At 37.1% G+C, this 18,691-nt stretch overlaps 6 protein-coding genes across 6 annotated transcripts; 4 read left to right on the forward strand and 2 right to left on the reverse strand.

Moving 5' to 3' along the window:
- Positions 1 to 62: 62 nt before the first annotated feature.
- BDF20DRAFT_831813 (uncharacterized protein) lies at positions 63 to 2,139 on the reverse strand (the record flags this gene model as incomplete). The annotated part of the gene is made up of 6 exons (XM_053078484.1): positions 63 to 160; positions 369 to 418; positions 577 to 641; positions 910 to 1,053; positions 1,876 to 1,970; positions 2,112 to 2,139. 6 exons carry the CDS (start codon positions 2,137 to 2,139, stop codon positions 63 to 65), a joined length of 480 nt encoding a protein of 159 aa, XP_052941062.1.
- A 2,360-nt stretch (positions 2,140 to 4,499) lies between these two features.
- BDF20DRAFT_909533 (uncharacterized protein) lies at positions 4,500 to 5,924 on the forward strand (the record flags this gene model as incomplete). Its single annotated transcript, XM_053083599.1, has 1 exon — positions 4,500 to 5,924. The coding sequence occupies one exon, from the start codon at positions 4,500 to 4,502 to the stop codon at positions 5,922 to 5,924; it is 1,425 nt and encodes a 474-aa protein (XP_052941063.1).
- A 1,938-nt stretch (positions 5,925 to 7,862) lies between these two features.
- BDF20DRAFT_810837 (Sodium/hydrogen exchanger family-domain-containing protein) lies at positions 7,863 to 10,706 on the forward strand (the record flags this gene model as incomplete). Its single annotated transcript, XM_053076627.1, has 10 exons — positions 7,863 to 7,888; positions 7,985 to 8,099; positions 8,199 to 8,243; positions 8,335 to 8,417; positions 8,489 to 8,677; positions 8,764 to 8,812; positions 8,904 to 9,083; positions 9,159 to 9,709; positions 9,917 to 10,326; positions 10,414 to 10,706. The coding sequence occupies 10 exons, from the start codon at positions 7,863 to 7,865 to the stop codon at positions 10,704 to 10,706; spliced, it is 1,941 nt and encodes a 646-aa protein (XP_052941064.1).
- Positions 10,707 to 11,656: 950 nt separating this feature from the next.
- Positions 11,657 to 12,824, forward strand: BDF20DRAFT_846611 (uncharacterized protein). Its single transcript, XM_053079749.1, has one exon. The coding sequence runs from the start codon at positions 11,690 to 11,692 to the stop codon at positions 12,755 to 12,757; it is 1,068 nt and encodes a 355-aa protein (XP_052941065.1). The 5' UTR covers positions 11,657 to 11,689; the 3' UTR covers positions 12,758 to 12,824.
- On the forward strand, positions 12,787 to 14,527 carry BDF20DRAFT_65200 (uncharacterized protein). The gene has a single exon (XM_053075950.1). It carries the CDS (start codon positions 12,856 to 12,858, stop codon positions 14,359 to 14,361), a length of 1,506 nt encoding a protein of 501 aa, XP_052941066.1. The 5' UTR covers positions 12,787 to 12,855; the 3' UTR covers positions 14,362 to 14,527.
- Positions 14,528 to 16,728: 2,201 nt separating this feature from the next.
- BDF20DRAFT_65277 (uncharacterized protein) lies at positions 16,729 to 18,512 on the reverse strand. The gene is made up of 2 exons (XM_053075951.1): positions 17,211 to 18,512; positions 16,729 to 17,139 (listed from the first exon to the last, which is right to left on the reverse strand). Exons 1-2 carry the CDS (start codon positions 18,388 to 18,390, stop codon positions 17,042 to 17,044), a joined length of 1,278 nt encoding a protein of 425 aa, XP_052941067.1. The 5' UTR covers positions 18,391 to 18,512; the 3' UTR covers positions 16,729 to 17,041.
- Between the last annotated feature and the right edge of the window lie 179 nt (positions 18,513 to 18,691).

The following is an 18,691-nucleotide window of genomic DNA, read 5'->3' on the forward strand; positions in this document are numbered from 1 at the left end:
TCTTGTACGAATATAGAATGTTCAGAGGTAAAAACTGGAGAATTGAGCTTGGCCGCTTTATGTCATATTGGGTGCCAAATGTACATCGAAGAAAGAGCATAAGACTTACAGAAACTTATATCCCGCGAACGAGGAACGCCCAACTTTTTGGAATTATCAGCTACAATTCAATAGCAGCCATTTATATTAACGAATAGAGCTTATGAATCTGTAGGTGGCATTACAACGCTTGAACGCGCAACTATAGCGTTGTTATCTTCGCTATAAATCCAAGATTTTACTGCCTGGTTTTCCTCGGTAAGGTAGTTAAGATATTATGAAAGACCAGTATTATATATACGGCCTTGTGGAGTATTCTCTGAATTTACCAATAATAAATTCACTAGACATTACTTTAACCAGAAATACATTACGAGCACTTTTGAAAGAGAGTATAAGTGTTCTAACCAATAATAAAAACTAAATATGACTATAAGCAGCCGAAAGTGGTTTGAACCACGCATTTGCCACCGCACATTGCACCCCGCCCCTGTAACATCTCCTGCCCTCGCTAATTAAGTTAACAATCGGACACACTGGAACCTTGGTAGTTTTGAAGGCAAACAAAGAATAATGTGACAGACATGGCCAGCCTCACTAAACTATAAAATGCATATTATGTTTATATAAATGACAATGACACCTGGGGTAGAACTACAACACATTTAGGGTGAGATAGGGTGGCAATATGTAAAAGACACTTTCAACCCGGAAAAAATTACACGCAGCACAGATTTCTACTAGGAATCAGCAACTGTTCTGTCCAATTGTTCAAATATTTATACTAATTTAGGAGGATGCACTTTAAAAACAACCACAATAAATAAAAGGTATTCAGCAGATGTATCATCATAAACGCATCAAGCTTACTGTTTTGAAAATGAGAATTTCACGGAGACGGAAGACGTGAAGTGGGGAGTTCTGAATACATCTCCTTGCGAATGTGTATCTACTCAATGAATATCCAGATATTGTATCGATTATTGCTCTTTTGCCAAAGGAATGTACGAAATTCTCATTGATATTTGCCAACAACAATATAATATTAGTAAGCTTTCAAGAAAAGAACTCGAAATATAAAAACCTATGTCATCCCTCTTCATCTAGGAACCAAGAATAGTTGTGCTCATTCTTTGTATTTGCTTTCTTTGATTCTTCACTGTTATTACTCCCCTCCAGAAAATGAGCTTCCCACACATTACCTATTTTTCGCTTTTTTAACCTGCTAATGATTTTAATTCTTCCGACTTGATTTTTAAAGGCATTAAAGGACGGGATAAAAATAATTCATTTGAACCTATTCGTATCAGTTGCTTCCAGCGAATTATAATATCTATTTTGAAAGCAGATGATTGATATCCTTGGTTTCAAAATAAGAATCCACAATTTTGGAGCAGGGTAAACTATGGAATTGAATACAAGGTATAGGAAAGATACAGTGAATTCTAAACCAAATGCAAACTGTTTGACAAGTGAATCCGCCCGTAAAACGAAAGACCACGTGAGGCAATTGATAAAGAAACATCTCAGTTTCATGAAATAAAAGCCATAAGTAAAAAATGTAACAGCAAAATACTGAAGACTTCTGTACGAGAATCATCTCACAGAACTATCAACCCATCTCGGTACAATATCGGGTATACTACTCAAATAGCATTTATGAGGGTCGGTCATCTACAAGTAGGACGAGTGATGTAATGATTTTCAATGAGCTTTAAAGTATTGATGCCAGTTTGTTATTTTAGAATGAATACACTGTACTCACTACCATTAATCATATGATCGCAGGCTGTCAAAATATTCTATGTAAGGCAATGCGGCCAAAAATATGCTTACTATTGCAAATTCCGTATGGGAACACAATGGCCGCCCCGACATTTTCTGTCGCCATCGCCATAACGAAAATGGTGCTGCAGGTTCTTTACCGACGGCTTAAAGATTTTTACACGTTTAGGTGAGTTCATCTTGTGAAATTTGTCACTGTACATTTCTGAGGTTTTATTAACTGCTGCTTGCCGTTACTACATACTCAAACAGTGTAGGGATTCTATGCTTTGGCACAGTATATTTACCTTGTTTGAGTAATAGTAGTTCGCACATTTGGCATTGAGCATTTTGACAGAAAAGGTATGATCCCAAAAACTATACTTTTCATCCAAAATAATTTTGAATTAGTCTGAATTTTAATTGTAATATAATCTCATTTTAATAGCCATTTCGTGCAAAAGTCAAGCAAAAAAACCAGTATAAAGTACTTTTGCCTTGTTTGTATTCCTGTTAGACCAACAATAATCCGCAGGATTGAAGTACTATTAATAAAACACCCCGTAAACCTCATCTGTAGGGACTGTATATTATTGTTATTGATCAAGTGAACACGCTTTTGTATATCTTGTACTATCTATTGAAGAAGATAACGCCTGTCAACTGTAATTTTTCTGAATCTTCCATGAAATACTATTCAAGCAGAACATCGTAATTACATAGTGAAATATACTTAATAATGGATGTTTCAATAAGTATGGACGAAACAGGAAAGACTATATATCATACACTTACACTATGAGAAGATAGTGCTGAAAATTAGTGTACAGCAATGTTTTGATCTTTTTGTGTGATCATCATGGAATAAGTCATTAACAAAAATAGGAGATTTCGAGCAAGCTTTTTTTTTTTTTTTTTTTTTTTTTTTTCTTTTTTTTCCTAAGTACGCCAAAATGTAAGGATACATATGCATTACCTAAAGTGATATAAAAGAAATCACTTTAATTGGTTCCATGCATTGCTGAACATGGATTTTGAACATAGCAGTTAAAGTCGAGAGAATAACCTGATTTTATCAGGAATTGATACATTGTAATACAACGCATAGTTAACTGATAAGGAACATCATATAAGGGCAATGACTCGATTCGGTACATGTAAAGCATTCATAATAACAAAGCCATTCATCCTTGCAAGGGAATTCAAATCATCTAGAAATAGTACAGAAGGAAGAAATAAGTAGTGTATAGTAAAAGCTGAAGAACAAAGATATTTAAGTAACAGGCACTAAGTGTACCTTTCGAAGAAATTTCAATGGTACCTGTCAGCTTCCCAAATGCAACTCACAGTTATTTTTGTATTTGTGAGTACCAAAGAACTTGTTGAAGAATCTCGATAAAGCATCAAGAGACCTCTTCGAGTACATTTCTTTCAAACCTGAACCCTGCTGAACATTGGTAATGCTTTTATTGGTAGCAAAGATGCTAGTCTTTACGATCATTTTTGAACACTATTATCAACCGCATGACCTACTATAGTACCACCTGGGTTCCATTACTTCGACAAGGAAAAAAAAGTCTTTGTTTTTTTTTTTTTTTTCTTTTTTGCACGAATGGAAAAATGTAAGTATCACTCTATGCAGATACCTCAGACAACTCAAGTAACTTCTCTTATCCTATTGTATTCGGTCAAGAAGTTTATGATCGTCAAATGAGCTATACCCAATCATTGGGGGATGAAGGAAAATGAATTTTTGGAGACTTTTTTTGTCATTGAGTTTCCAAGTGTACAATAGCCGTGCTCTTGCAGCATGCGATTTTTACTCCCTAAATAAGAGTATCGAAAGCACCACCTGTCAATGTATCAACCCAATTTGTCCGAGGCTCTTTTTTTTCCCTGTTCATAACTGCTATTTCTGAATAGTAATCCAAGAACATCTCATAGGATTATAAGCTTAAGTGGATGTCTTAGAAAATCATTTAAACCAAAGATAGTATTATTAAATGCTCATTATGGGTTTGAATTTATTATTCTTTGCATGCTGAACTACTTTTCGCGTGCATTTCCCTCGTCCCGCTCAAAAAAAAAAGGACATTTTCAATTTTATTGTTACTGGACGCGGAAAAGACAACAACAATAGATTCTGAGCGTATTACACTCAAGCCTATTTCAAGACGAATTCCTGGCTGCCGCTTTGTTTCCTTTCCAGTTGATGATGGGGTGAAATATATTATAAACATGTACAGTGAGCAAAGCTGATTAAACAAGCTTTCAACCCGCCATATCTGTGCACTACATAACAAAAGCAAAAAGCACAGGTACAGGTACCAGGGACCCTCACTAGAGCAGTATCAACCATATCGCTTTTTCGATACATAAAAGGAAGGAAAAGGAAAATCTTTGGGGTAATTCAGTATTGGAGGCCTGCTTCGATTTCTTTGTTTTAAGGAGGTTCTTCGACAAACGAAAATAAAGTTTTTAGGTGATAAGTACGAATGTATAGAACCCTGAAGATCGTCAGTCCTATCAATTTCCATTCAGATTACTTATGTAACTTTTTCAGGTCCCACCTTTTCCTTACTCTAAAGCGACTGAAAATGTATATAAAGGCGATTGCTTTTTCTGTATATTGATGCCAATTTACTTTCTTTCCCTTATTTATTCTTTTTACAGCATAAATAACTTTCAATATTAGTATGAAGACTGGACCGTTAATAAACAATCCATTATGGTCCCAAGGACTCCGGATCGTCTGGGGTTATATGCTGGAGAATACAGTATTTGTCGAATTTGAAATACATAATCAAGCCTTTATTGAGGAGGAATATATCAATTGCAAAATCAGAACCTCAGAAGCCTACGTAGAGATTGAAGACCTTAATTTACCTCGGCCGCACGAAGCCAGGATCTACATAGGTGTGCTCAATAACCACTTACGTATGCCTGGAACTCGCTATCATGTCTACCGTTTGGAGTTTAAGCAAAGTACTCCTTATCCTTTAGCCACTGCTGCCATTTTTGATACAGTAACAACAAGAAATCGAACTCATTACTCCACACCTGTCGCTATGAAAAGCAACCCTACTGCTACTACTACTGTAAATTATAGTAAGAATCATAACCAAGACAGCCGAGCAATTTTCAACACTAACCAAACCAGAAAGAGAAATGCACCCTCAGCCAGAACTCAGCGCAAAATTAGGAAGGCATCCGCCAGCAACAAAACGCCCAGAAGGAGACCAAACAAAAACACCATGTCAAAAGAAGAAAGGACGATAGAGAACAATGTAGAGGAAACGCCTATGACAGCACCATTGTCATCACCTGCAACGTACATGTCTACTTCCTTTGTATCTTCGCCCACGTCTAGCATGTCTTCGGTTTCGACTATTACGTTTACTGGCAGTACGACTTTAAATAGTAACGCCGGCGCTACAGGGTCTACTGTAAACTCACTTCCAATTATTACCCATCCTAAATTGGTTGCCATTATATCTTCCAATCCTCTAGATGATGGTTCTTTCCCCAAAAACAACACGGGTTTTGTTCCTTATACTAATGCTGCCATCTACTCTCCACTTTCGATGCCAAACGCTCAACAGATGCATGGTATTCACGCACCCATTCCCACATCCAATATCACAGTCACTTATCAACAATCAGCTTTGATTAGCGAGCTGGATAGTTATGACAGCAGTAACAGCACTGAACAAGTGATGGGGACTTCTCAGTGTTCACACAGTCAGCAGGGTCAACAACAATGGTCGACTTCTGTGACACCCTACAACCTCACCACTTACTATAACACTACAAAACCTGCTGTTACCATGGCTGTTAAGAGTAATGGCAACCATTTCAATACATCAAATTCATCGCTGAGCAATAAGAGTAGCAACATTACAGCAACATCGCCTTTTATCAACGCAGAAAACAACAACACTCACTTGCCACAAATACAGCAAATGTACAATCCTTCCTTGCATGACAGAGAATTGTACCATTTTCTGTTCAATAATTACTGGGACAATAACAGTAATATTAGCAGCGCTAATAGCATTAACAACAACAACAACAATAATGCCGCGGTCTCGTGGTCTAGTTATGTACCTATCTCTTTTTAAGCAATTGGTTGATAATAACCAATAACATTGACCGTTTTTTTTACACGACTTCAAACACTATTTTATCAAAATTTTATGTAAGATTTTTTTCTTTTTTTTTTTTTTGTCCTGTTTGTTTGTATTCCTAGTGGTATTTTTATTTAGCAATAAAAAGATTTATATTTGTCTGTAGATTATAGATAATAAAGAAATTCCTGATAGTACCTACCTAAGTAAGACTATATAAAAAAGCATTGAATCTAGATAGTCAACATTGTAACGCAAAAATATGAATAATCATTAGCATAAGCATAGAGTTTGTTTGGTCATCCAGTCACGTCTTTCAAGCTTACCAATAATATAATGTAGTATTGGTATTGTCACCATAGCGGCTTTTCTGTGGACGTATTTTGCTGAGACGCGCAAAAGAGAGCCCATTAAATCTTGTCAAAAGCTCCAAGTCGTCTGCAAGATTCTGTACACGATGCAGCGATTAAAAATTGTCGCAAGCCAAATCAGCTGTCAAAGAATAGCTTACTCCCTGAGTGAAGGCGGGAAATCAATACCCTTTCATTTTTTTTTGCAGGTTTATAAAATGTTTGATCGTTGACTCCACCTTCGATCATTGCTGCACTATGAAGACCGAAACAAGGCGCCACACTTATTTCTTCCCAAGAAGTAGATTATTTCATCGTACTGATCGATTTTTTCCCTTTCTATGTTCGAGAGAAGAAAAGACAACTTTATTGCAATAGTTGGGAGACTGTAGAAGAAGCATACACGCAGCCTAAAAAAAAAAGTAAATCGTGATACAATGTCACTTAGAACGTAGATGATTCCACATTAAGGTTCATTTGCTGCGTGCTACTACTTAGCCAGTATAATATAGCTACCGTGCAATAAATAATACCAAAGGAATGCACCTATACGCAATGATTTCCATTAACAACTCCACACAGCATCAAACAAGCTTTACACCATTGTTAACTGTTTCCTTTGATTAAGAATAAAATAAGAAAACCCATATCAAGGTTCAGCTCTCCTAAGCACGTGATAAATAACAAATATCATGATCTAAGGTTAAAGTGTGCCATTGTTGAACTCGATTTTGTCCTCGGACATTTTGTGTACCTTTTCACCAGGGGCAGCAATTTTGACGCGTGAAAAAAAAACTGTCTATATCTCCCCGCATCTTCGCAGGTGTCATTCTCTGTTTCGCATCTATTGTATCCTTTTTTATATAAAACACAACTTAGAAATTTCTTTTCTGACCTGTAATTTTCAAGCTAAAAAGAAGAGACAAGTAATTGTTACACAATAGAAAGCTGCTTTAAAACAAAATTCTGTCATTCTGACTTTTTTTTCTATGAAACTCAAGTATAACCGTCTAACAAAAAAAATATATATCATCATCTTTCTTCGTTTTCTAGCTTTTCTTTTCTTTCTTCTTGTCCTCTTTTTCGATTGACAATTTTTTATTATACCAAACAAAGTACCTACTTTAAGAGAGTCACTGTCTAAACGCCAATATCTTTTACAACAGATGACGGCTTTGCACGTAATACCTGGTGAATTCTCAACGTTCACTATTGCTATTGCTATTTTAAGCGGATTTATTGTCTTTTTCGGCTATGTATCAATGTTTATAAAAGAGAGATGCTTTTTATCTGAAGCTTGTAAGCCCGTAAATTGTTATTGTCATTCCAACATATCAGTGCTCCTATTGATCTCTTTTTGTTCAGTTGTAGCACTAGTCGTTGGAATCATTGCCGGTCCACTAGTGGCCAACGGCTTTGATCCTAATAGTTGGCAAGATGTGAATGAAATAACCAAAGAGTTGACCCGATGTATTCTTGCTATACAGGTAGAGAGAAGAAAAGGAACCCGAGTGTTTCAACCATTTAAGGACTTAACAGCTCCTTCTTTCTCTTTTAAACTCTCATATTTTAATGATAGGTGATGGCTGTCGGTATCGAACTACCAAAGTAAGCACTATTTCTCTCGACAACAACACATCGACAGCAATGAATATATATAAACTGATATCGCAAAATATCACTAATACAATCCAAACTATTTAGACATTACATGAGAAGAGAATGGCTGAGCATGTTTATGATACTGATCCCGGTCATGATATTTATGTGGCTCATAAGTGGATTATTCATATGGTGGTTGATTCCACCGATCAACTACGTAAGTCGGCAAAAGATCATTCTATAACGAATCAATGAACTTGATTGAGTCTGAAACTTTTTGTTTTTCTTTTTGCCATATTTTCCACGAGCAATCCAGCTTCATGCACTTGTCATTGCTGCATGTGTTTGTCCTACTGATCCGGTACGATAAAAACGATTATTTTCCATGTAGAACACTGCATAAACAGTAACAAGCATAAGATTTATATCGTTGTTCTCTATTTGGAATGTAGATCTTGGCTAACTCAGTCGTGAAAGGTAGATTCGCGGAAAAGCACGTCCCAGCTCACATTCGAAATATTTTATCAGCAGAAAGGTATATTTTAAAAGTGAACAAATGAATGCCAGCATGGAGACATTGAATCGCTAACAACCTACATAAAAAAGTGGAGCCAATGATGGTATGGGATTCCCTTTTCTTTTTTTGGCCCTCTTTTTAATCAGTGAACCTAGTGTCGGATCAGCCGTTGGTAAATGGGTTTACATCACTTTATTGTTTCAAATCATCCTATCTTGCGTCATCGGTTTAGTTGTTGGCTTTGTTGCAAGAAAGATCCTACAGTGGTCGGAAAGAAAGTAAGGGAATGAGACAATATCAGACAAAAGGTTGCAAACAAAAAACGAGCGCTAAGGGTAACATTATTGCTCCTTACATGTCATAGTCGATTAATTGATAAGCCTTCCTTTCTTTGCTTTGCTATCGCCCTTGCAGTAAGTTGACTTTTATTAATTGTCATTGAAACCATAAATTTATGATAGCTCATTCACACATACAATACTATCATCTTCAATCGTTTGATAGCTATTCTTGATGAGTATGACAGGATTTTCAGGCAGTGATGACCTCTTAGCATGTTTTGTTGCAGGCAACGCTTTTTCTTGGGACGACTGGTTTAGACAAGAAACAGAAGAAGCACATTTTCAGGAGGTCATTGATATGATGCTTAACTTGGCTGTCTTTGTATACATAGGTGCTATCATTGTATGTCTGCTTCTTTTTTCTATACATTTTTTTTCTCTGCCGCTCATCATTATCTAACTTGCCTACTTATTATAGCCTTGGGCAGAATTTGGTAATTCAGCACTTGGTTTGACTCCTTGGCGACTAGTTGTTATTGCCCTTCTCATCCTACTCTTCCGTCGGTTACCCATTCTTATCTTACTCAAACCCGTCATGCCGGCAATGAAGACTTACCGTGAAGCTATCTTCAGTGGCTGGTTTGGTCCGATGGGCGTAGGTGCTGTGTTTTTGTCAGAAATTGCTAAAGAGGAAATGGCTGAAATTTACCATGAGTCAACAGAGAAGCCCATCACACTAGAACTTATTGGCCCTGTTGTGCTGTTCATAGTATTAGCGTCTACATTAGTCCACGGTACGACTATTCCGTTATTTAAACTCGGTAGACGTATTCGTACACGTACATTATCTATTGCCAGCACTAGAAGCGGTGCTGATGGAAGCCAAGTACTACGGTTACCAAAGATTCAGTTTGGACAACAAATTTCAACGCGAAAATCTACGGAAGAGGACATCATATCAGGAAAAGACGAATATGGAAGAGATGCTGAAGAGCAACAACAGGCAATGGAGGAACTGAGAAGAAACACGTTAGCCAATACCTTGCAGCATCAGACACCACCTCAATTTACTATGATACAAATGACGGGTAGCAATAGTAGTGACAAGGACGATGAAGACGACGATGACATTAGAGAGGAAGATTTCTTACCTGACGAGTCAGATGAAACAGCAGTAGCCAATACATCACCCACGGCTTATACCAATAAAAACCAACGATTATATCAACCCCATAGTAAGCATTTACAAAATGTAGCATCCCCGGTTACAACAGAATCTCAAAGTATAAGATTCGTTGAGCCTGTTCATCCTCGATCACAGTCTGTTGTCACAGGGACAGCAACAACAGCAACAACAGCAACAACAACAGCGGCAAATGAGCCGCAAGGACAGCAAAGTAACAGCAATATCGAAAGGAACGAAACAAGTGTTACAAGCTTTAAGAACTGGATCCACAGAAATAGTATTACTAATAAAGATAAAGCGTCAGACACAACGGTAACAGGAGGATTGGCCAATGGGGAACAGTCAGCATCTGATAAGCGGGAGGAGAGTGGCGGCAGTAACGCTTTGAAAAATCTCTTTCGCAGACATCACGGCAAGTCAAGTGTGGACGAAACACAGCAACCTTCTACTACTACTGCTAGTGATACAGCGCAGCCTACTGCTCCTCCACCACAACGACAACATCAACGCCATCCTGTTGCTCACCATTTGAAGGAGAAGAGCGAAGAATACAATAGTCGTACCTACGAAACTCTAAGGCACATGTTCTCCCACTTAACTCACGATGAAGGTAATAACCCCCGAAGACCTTTAGAGGAAGTTATTGAGATGGATACAGGGGAGCGATTGAACCCACGTATTGAGGTATGGAACGAGCCACATCATGTCGTGATCGAGGATAAAAAGGGTGATGTGTCACAGGCCGTTATTGATAAAGCGAATAATGACAATTGGGAAGAACAAGTGGTAAAGCAGATAAAGCATCTTCAACATCAATTAAACGAGGAATCACAGCAGTAAAACAATAGAAGAAAATTTAGCACCAATACCATGCAAACATAAACTGATACCTAATCGTACTTATTATTGCTCTTTATTTAAGTTATCCATTACTGTATTGTAATAACCCTCTATAATCATATATCGTTCCTCTTGCTTTTTTTTTTCTATTTGTTTTCGATTCATCTACACTGTCAACCATCCCAATGAACTTTTTTGCATAGGTTAAGTACTTTTTCATAATCTATTTATAGCATAATATACTCAAAGCTGTGAAATAAGTACTAAATTAGGGTTGATACAAGTCCTATTGAACCTTGGCAGCTTGGACTATAGTCAGCAACTACGATAACGTCGTCATTCAATAATGAACAAAGTTCTCAAAGAATTTATAAAAACATAGAGTTAACCTGTGATGTCCTTTTACATGATGTAAAAGTAACTTTGATCTCGTGTAACAGTGTGCCTTGATATTATTCGATACTTGCAAGAACTGATTTCGCCTGGAAGAACTTCAACAGCTATGGCAGTTAGTGGAAAAAGTTTTGAAGTTGTCTCGTCTAGGCTACTTCAAGTTAAAAGCTTGAGTAGATTTTTCTTTTTACAATAGTAGAATGACATATAACGATATAAAAAATAAAGAATAAAAGATGAAAATTTTAAGTCATGCGAGCAATTTTTTTTCAAGTGGCAGAAATAAGACGCTCCCCTTTTTTTCATGGCAGCATGACAACCAAACTGCTTTATTGTTGCTTAGCAACGGTTTCAATCATTGTAAGCTGATTTGATAGGCAAAAGATAATTATTGTTTCTGCGGCGAAGTCCACTGTTCCTGAAGATGACTGGTTTTAAATAGATTGCCCCATTAACACGTTATGCTGTAAAAATGAATTTTCTTTTTTGCTGGTAGTTGTTCCTGTGCGTTTTTTCCCCAGCAACTGACGAATCAGTTTTTCTCTTGGGAGACTAAACTAATTTTTTAAATTGCGATTGAGGATTTCAAAATGCACGAAAGTTTAACCTTTTTTTATCTTCTTTTCTTGATTGCTTTTCATTACTTCCCCATATACCACACTCTTAGAAAATCATTTATGAACAACAAGTACGACTTAATCAATACCACCACAGCGAATGAAAAAGATGACAACAGAAGAAAATCAGTAAGGAAAAGGGACAAATTTTGGAAGCTTTTATTCTCGAACCAACAACTGCAACCCTTAAAGAAACAGCATCATAAGAAACGTAGCAGCATGGGCAACAGCAACGGTAGTTTTTTCTTTACAAGCAGATCCAATAATTCAAAAAATAATAGCACAATAAAAAGAACTCAAGAACAACTCAATAAAATTAATACTATCGCCAAGTATGCCCAGCACAATATATCCGTCTCTTTAGATCCCGAAATATTTGAATATATTTTGGAAAGTAATGCTTGGGATACCAAGAAATCTTTAGCTGACTTGATTGACTATGAGGAAGCATCACATGGTATATTAGTTGAGCCACCTTTTGCTAGCACTTCTGCAACACCATCTTCACTGCTTGGTTCGGAAAACGATGGTGGCACCTCTTGCTATATTGACGCTTTACTCTTCGCCATGTATATTTCCAATACAACTTTCGATCCTTTGTTAACGTATGATATACCCTCAAATGTACCTTCCACCCCCGGAAACGTTTCTGACAATAACAAAAATTACAAGGGTGAGAAAGAACTTGGTGATTTTGGAGAAAAGACCGTTACTGAGACTAACGGTATACAAAACGAGAGTAACAATGACACTGACGCTGATGCTGACGACGAAGAAGATGACTATGAACTAAATGAGGAGAGCGAGAAAAAGATTAAATTACAGACACTGATGCGATTATTTGTGAACAAGTTAAGAAAAGGCCATTTCGTCAATGCAGACTACGTGCATTGGTTCAGAAAAGTATTAGAAGAAGCAAAATGGAACGGAAGAGATGAAAATGGACAATGGACCCAAGAAGATGCGAGTGAGCTGTTTCTATTCATTACTGAAATTTTTGATTTACCGTATTTACCCGTAAGTTCAATGCAACAGCAATGATACATAAAAAGAAAGTAGAGCTAAGCTTATATGCATCTTTATAGTTTCAAATTCGACTATTTCATGGAGCTAATAAAGATGCAGACGATGATAGAGTCATGACGGATAGAACACTTACTTTGTCAATACCTGAAAATATCAACCAAGAAAATAAATTAGAAGACATCTTATTGGACTATTTTTACAACAATATTATCACCGGTATTAAACGACAGGTCGACAACAATACGAACAATCGTCGATTAAGCCTCAATTTTTCTGAAAATGTAGCTACATCCCCCACATTTCAGAAACACGTTTTAGAAGAGGAAGTGAGAAAAGATGAAAAATACGAATTGAAACAAATGTTAAAAAAGGCAGCAGCAGATGGGCAGCAGCAACAACAACAACAACAACAACAAACAGAACAGGAAATAGCTGTTACAGCCTGGCAAGTGCTTGAATTACTGCCATTCTATAGTGCTACGAACGAACAAGGAGAGGCAATCCGAACACAATTAGACTCGTCCTTTCCCGATACACATATGGTATTACCAATCGTACTAAAAAGATATCGGTATGATAGTAACGGTGGGTCCGTGAAAATCAGAAACAGGGTAGAAATACCTGTCACCATTGACTTTAACAAATTTGTGAATCAAAACGCTGACGACCCCATGTGCGCGACTTGCGGACATGAAATCAACTGGACACTGTACTTCAAAAGTGCTGTATGTCACAAAGGCGATTCACCGTACAGCGGTCATTACATTAGTTATGCTCGTATCCCGGGCACGGCATCAGATACCCAACAGGATGAAACAAAAGATACAGCTGAGCTTGATAATCAGGATAATAGAGATTTTTGGTTAAAATTCGACGACATGAATGTAAAGCAACGTATCATGAAGATTAAAGACGAAGATAGTGAAGCTATTTATACAGATCTGGCTGAGAATGCGTACATTATTTTTTACGAATTGGATAAAACTTGCCATCACAATTTGAGGAAAGTTGTAACAGCATCTACATTAGCCACGAGTGAGACGGTATCATCTTTTACAATATCATCGTCAAGTTCTACTAACGATTCTTCGTCGTATTCAGCGACAGCTATCACTGACGATCTTGATGAGAAGTTAGTTCTCAATCAACCACCCCCACAATATGAACAGCACGCTCCCGACTGCATTTTCAATACGGATCATGATGATGAAAAACACAATGCCAGTAGTAACAGAAACGGCTTCAGTAAAGTTGTAGTTGAAGAAATTAGATGCGAGCATTTGAAATCGAGCCCTACCACTTCCACATTCGAAACAGATACAGAACAGCATTGCTGTAATTGTAATGAAAAGAAAAAGTCGAGAAAGAAGAAGAAGAAGCACAAGGCTTTTGCTTCCAGGCGAAAGAATCAAAGGTCTTCTTCGCCAAAAGATGAATTGCAACAACCAATAACAGATAAGGGGTCACCCAAAGCTGTCAATGCAAATGATACCAGTTATAAAAACAGCACACATTCTCACCAAGATCATCCTCACCACCAGCACCATCATCAACATCACCATCAACATCACCATCACCATCATAAACATCATTTGAAAGAATCATGCAATATCATGTAGACCTTTATATCATTATCGTTTGCTTCTTGACATCTATACCTCTTCGTTTTTCAATCGTAATATTTTCCTTGTTAAGGTTTTTAATTCTATTAACATACACCTAAAATAGTTATTCTATATGAAATCATTTTAATTCTAGAAAGACGAACAGCTTGTATTACACACAACCTGTAATCACAGATACACACTGTCGTTAAACTGAAAAAGATTGCATATGTTGTATATTGCTGGAGGAAAGAATACATAACACTTAAATTTTCAGGTTTGTCAGGATCGAGACATGATTACAAATTTAATTCAAAACACTCTTCGAACCGCCAATGTAATGCGTACTATTTCTTTTCCTTTTCTACTGATATAAGCAATAAAATTACAATATCTGGGACTGTGTTCTCTTTTGTGCTGCCGGCATATATGAAGAAAGCATCAGAAGCAGCAAAACACAATGCTCGCGAAAATGAGATTCTATCAAAAAGTCCAAGTACAAACATTCTGCATTTCGAAAGCTTACGGAAGGACTGTTGCGTTATTGCATAGCATTTACATTGATTTCATTATATCAATGGAGTCTCAAATTTCATAACCACCTCTCAGTTTAGCTAGTGAATAGAGTAACGAAGGCGTTCCTTAGTCGTTGAATACCACTCATTATCACATATGCTAAGCCATGAAGTCAAAGTAAGCCAACTGCTGCATACAAATGCAGAATAAACCATGCCTGCTATACTACCCATCATTTTGCATGAACAATGTCTTCACAAAGGAATGATGGAATTTTCAGAAGGATACGTGCTTGTTTACTTATAGGACAAACGATAGTAGATGGTATTGATAATGCCAGTAGACCAAATCTTTGTAATAATAAGGATCGTTTTCGGTGACAGCTATTCAAAGCACATCGAAAACACCTTTTTATTTCTGAACCAAGTGGGCTAAGATAGGTAATTTTAGTGTCCTAGAAGGGGTGATCGAAAAAGCCTTGCTTTTTGAGTTAATTATAAATATCTTTCTAAAATTGCTTCACTGCTTCAACAGATATCCAGCGTTTTCTTATGAGTTATGACTCGCAGTTAAATTACTATTTTCTCAAGATTATCCAAATCCAGTAAAGGAAGGTTTTGAATGGTTTTCCAAACAAGATTTTCTCAAGAGGACCATCAAGCATTTTTGCAAGCTGCAGTGATAACCATGATTTGACAAGGTTTTGAATTCAATGCGATGCATTCAATCAATTCAGGTGGCTTAATAAGGGGCATATCTGTACATTATCCTGATAGATGAAAGCTTGAATAGCCACTGATACCATAGGCTTAATGCCTGTAGATTTCAATTGATGTTTCTGACAAGGGACTGCTAACTATAATAGTTTCTCTATATTTGACTGTATGTAGGTGAAGCTAACCCACATATGCAGCATTCTTCAGATTTTACAAAAGAATAAGAGTTATTGATAGCTCTTACTGCTAAAGTCTGATTCCTTCTACTTTACTAATGGATCTTGGGGTCAGCCTGAACTACCAATAATTTGTCCAAATCTCAAGACTCATTCTACCTGCTTTGATAGCTTCACGATGTTTAGGTTTATTTCATTGCTAAATTATTCATGATAACGATGATTACAAGGTTTATAGAAGCTTTAATCCTGTATATTCTAAATAGTTGTTTTAAGAACCTCTAATATTTACTGAAATCAACGTTTCAAACTTGGGTACAGCTATATGAAAGAACAAATATGGTTAACAAAAAAAATTACATTGAAATGCCTGAAATGATTGGTCCTACTCAAATTTGATTCGATTGATCTGCTGAAAAGAACACAAGTATGAGAAACGGTCAAGCGCAAGAATAAGAGAAAATTCTAGGCAAAAGTAACGTACGCTTATTATTGAAAATGCGTGGCTTTCTCCTATATCTACAAATAAGGAGATCATCGCAAATTTTAATACAAACAACATGCTCCCGTTAGTGCGAACGTTAAAACAAACCGCACTGCATTCACCTACTAACTTTAACCAGCCTTTTTCTTGCGACATCGACATTGTAATAGCTGACATACTTATTGTCAACGTGTATTTTAGAATCGGTATTACACTTCTAAGATATAGCTTTCTATCATAAAAAGCTACATAATGTCAAAGAAAGAAGCAACATAGTCTTCCAAAAGGTATTGATGAGAACAACAGCAAGCACGGTAGCTATAATTACTTCCCCTTGGCATCAGTTGGTATCACTGAAGTCAAACGTTAATAGATCAGTCAATAATTCCTAGGAGAGAATGCTGACCATATATCAAAGGATTAGATGAAGTGAAGTGTTTATAAAAAAAAAAAACGAATAATATCATTTAACAGTATTTAAACAAACCCAATGATTTTAGCCACTCCAGATGCCATCAAGTCTGCTCTGTTGATAATGATTGAATTGAGCAGTTTAAAGAAAACTTACAAAGACAAGAAAAGGGCACGTATGTATTATTGCGATTAGCCCAATCATTACCATGTGTATTATAATCATTCATTACTAACATTTTATTGAACACAAATTGCATAATGTTTCTTAAGGTGACGTTTATATTTCAGCAACTTGAAGAACTGATAATCAATATCGTTGTTTCTCTATGCCTTTCGTCTTTTGTAAGTTATTCCGGTGGAAAGTAGTGGTTGAGTCTCTTCTTTTATTACTACTGCCTTTTCAATACATTTAGTTCGTTTAATAAATCAGATTTCTCTCTTTCCATCATGGTCTCTCTCTGATGCGAGGCTCGAATATATTCCAGAGCTAAAGTGAATTAGATATTAGAAAGCATTTTACAAAAGGAGTGTCTTATTGTTCAATCTAATGATCATTACCTTTACTCAAAATCTCCCATTTGCTGGTCTTGATACTTTTATCGATCGGTAATAACTCTCTTAAATCATCGAACAAATCCTTCATTTCTTTTCTTCTTTTACGTTCTGCTAATTTATGACTTAAACGCAATGCAGGTGATCTACTGTAAGGTGTTGCAGTTGTGGTCGCTGCTAATGCATTGTAGGCCAGAGAGGAACAGCCTTGCTCACTCCCTCTTCTGCTACGACTATTGATATTTCCTCCTGTCGCCGTTCCTCCTGTACTGCTACCACTGCTATTATTGATATTTATGGGAATGTCTTCTTCTACTCCTGAGCTAGTCGCGGTAGAAGAAATGGAATTATGACGACTACTATTACTACTACTGTTCATGACCGTAGCAAGGGAGTGTCGGCGATCAAAGTAGGATGGCATGTACGGGTACTGAAATTGAGGTTGATATTGTGATTGATGATGATAGGGTTGCTGCAAGTCTGACATATCAGTATCTTCTTCTTCTGCTTCTTCTTCATGTTCGGGAATACCGCTTGGCGGATAGTTATAGGCTGTTCTTGATGAAGTAGAGCAGGAAGGTGAGGATGCCGAAGAAGTGATATAGGAGATAGATGGTAAGGATTCTCTTCGCCAAGGTGAGGTTATATTAGGAGGAGTTGGTAACTGAGGTGGAGTAGCCGTAGTTGTGTTATTGTTACTTGTAGGATGAGTCGACATAGTGGAAGATCTTCGTGAAGAAGAGCAAGACGGTGAAGTAGGAGGTGAGTTAATCGAACTTGCACCGGATAGTAGGGTAGGACGAAACGAAGAAGAGCTTGGTGGGTATAAGAGTGAGTTAGAGAAAGAAGCGGGCTGTTGTGCGAGTTGATGCTGGTCGGTAAAAGAGCTTCTTCGTGAGTTTGAAGGGCTGGAATGCACACTGGTAGGATGGCGACCAGCTAAGATGGGGTATAACGTTCTACTGGCTGGATCGATAATAGATGGCCTCCGTTCCACCTTTATCATATTACTCATATTGACAAGCTGTTGCTGTTGCTGTTGCTGTTGCTGTTGCTGTTGCTGTTGCTGCTTCTGCTGTGTGGTACTGATTTCAAAAATGGAGGAAGACGACTCAGCAATAAGAGGGGGAGGTATTGCAGTCGTACCAGTAGCCGTAATAGTATTTGATTGATCCGCGGCTGTCATTGTTGTATTAAATTGATTGTAATAGTAAAGGGTTGCGTAATTAATAGTAGTAAATATTATAGAGTACTGCCGTATGTTTCAATAATAAATATATGTTGTAGTCGAGAAAAAAAAAGGTAAAGAAAGGTAAAGAAAAGGAGAAAAGATGATGCTATGATAGGAAAGGCATTAAAAAGCACCTGAAAGATTGATTAAAAAACCAAAACATACAAAAAAGAAGGGGTGTTGTATGTAAAATACAACGATCAACTCCGCTTGTTGTAACCTTTGAAATAAAAAGATTGGCCTCTTAAACCTCGTG

The sequence above is a fragment of the Mycotypha africana genome (assembly GCF_025528875.1).
Source record: "Mycotypha africana strain NRRL 2978 chromosome Unknown BDF20scaffold_1, whole genome shotgun sequence".
In the NCBI taxonomy this organism is placed as follows: domain Eukaryota; kingdom Fungi; phylum Mucoromycota; class Mucoromycetes; order Mucorales; family Mycotyphaceae; genus Mycotypha; species Mycotypha africana.

Bases quoted from the DNA above. Each gene is read 5' to 3' on its own strand.
- BDF20DRAFT_846611 (XM_053079749.1), top strand. From the start codon at position 11,690: ATGCACGAAAGTTTAACCTTTTTTTATCTTCTTTTCTTGATTGCTTTT.
- BDF20DRAFT_65200 (XM_053075950.1), top strand. From the start codon at position 12,856: ATGACGGATAGAACACTTACTTTGTCAATACCTGAAAATATCAACCAA.
- BDF20DRAFT_65277 (XM_053075951.1), bottom strand. From the start codon at position 18,390: ATGACAGCCGCGGATCAATCAAATACTATTACGGCTACTGGTACGACT. The intron at 17,140-17,210 runs GTAATGATCATT...AATTCACTTTAG, and splicing joins ATGGGAGATTTTGAGTAAAG to CTCTGGAATATATTCGAGCC.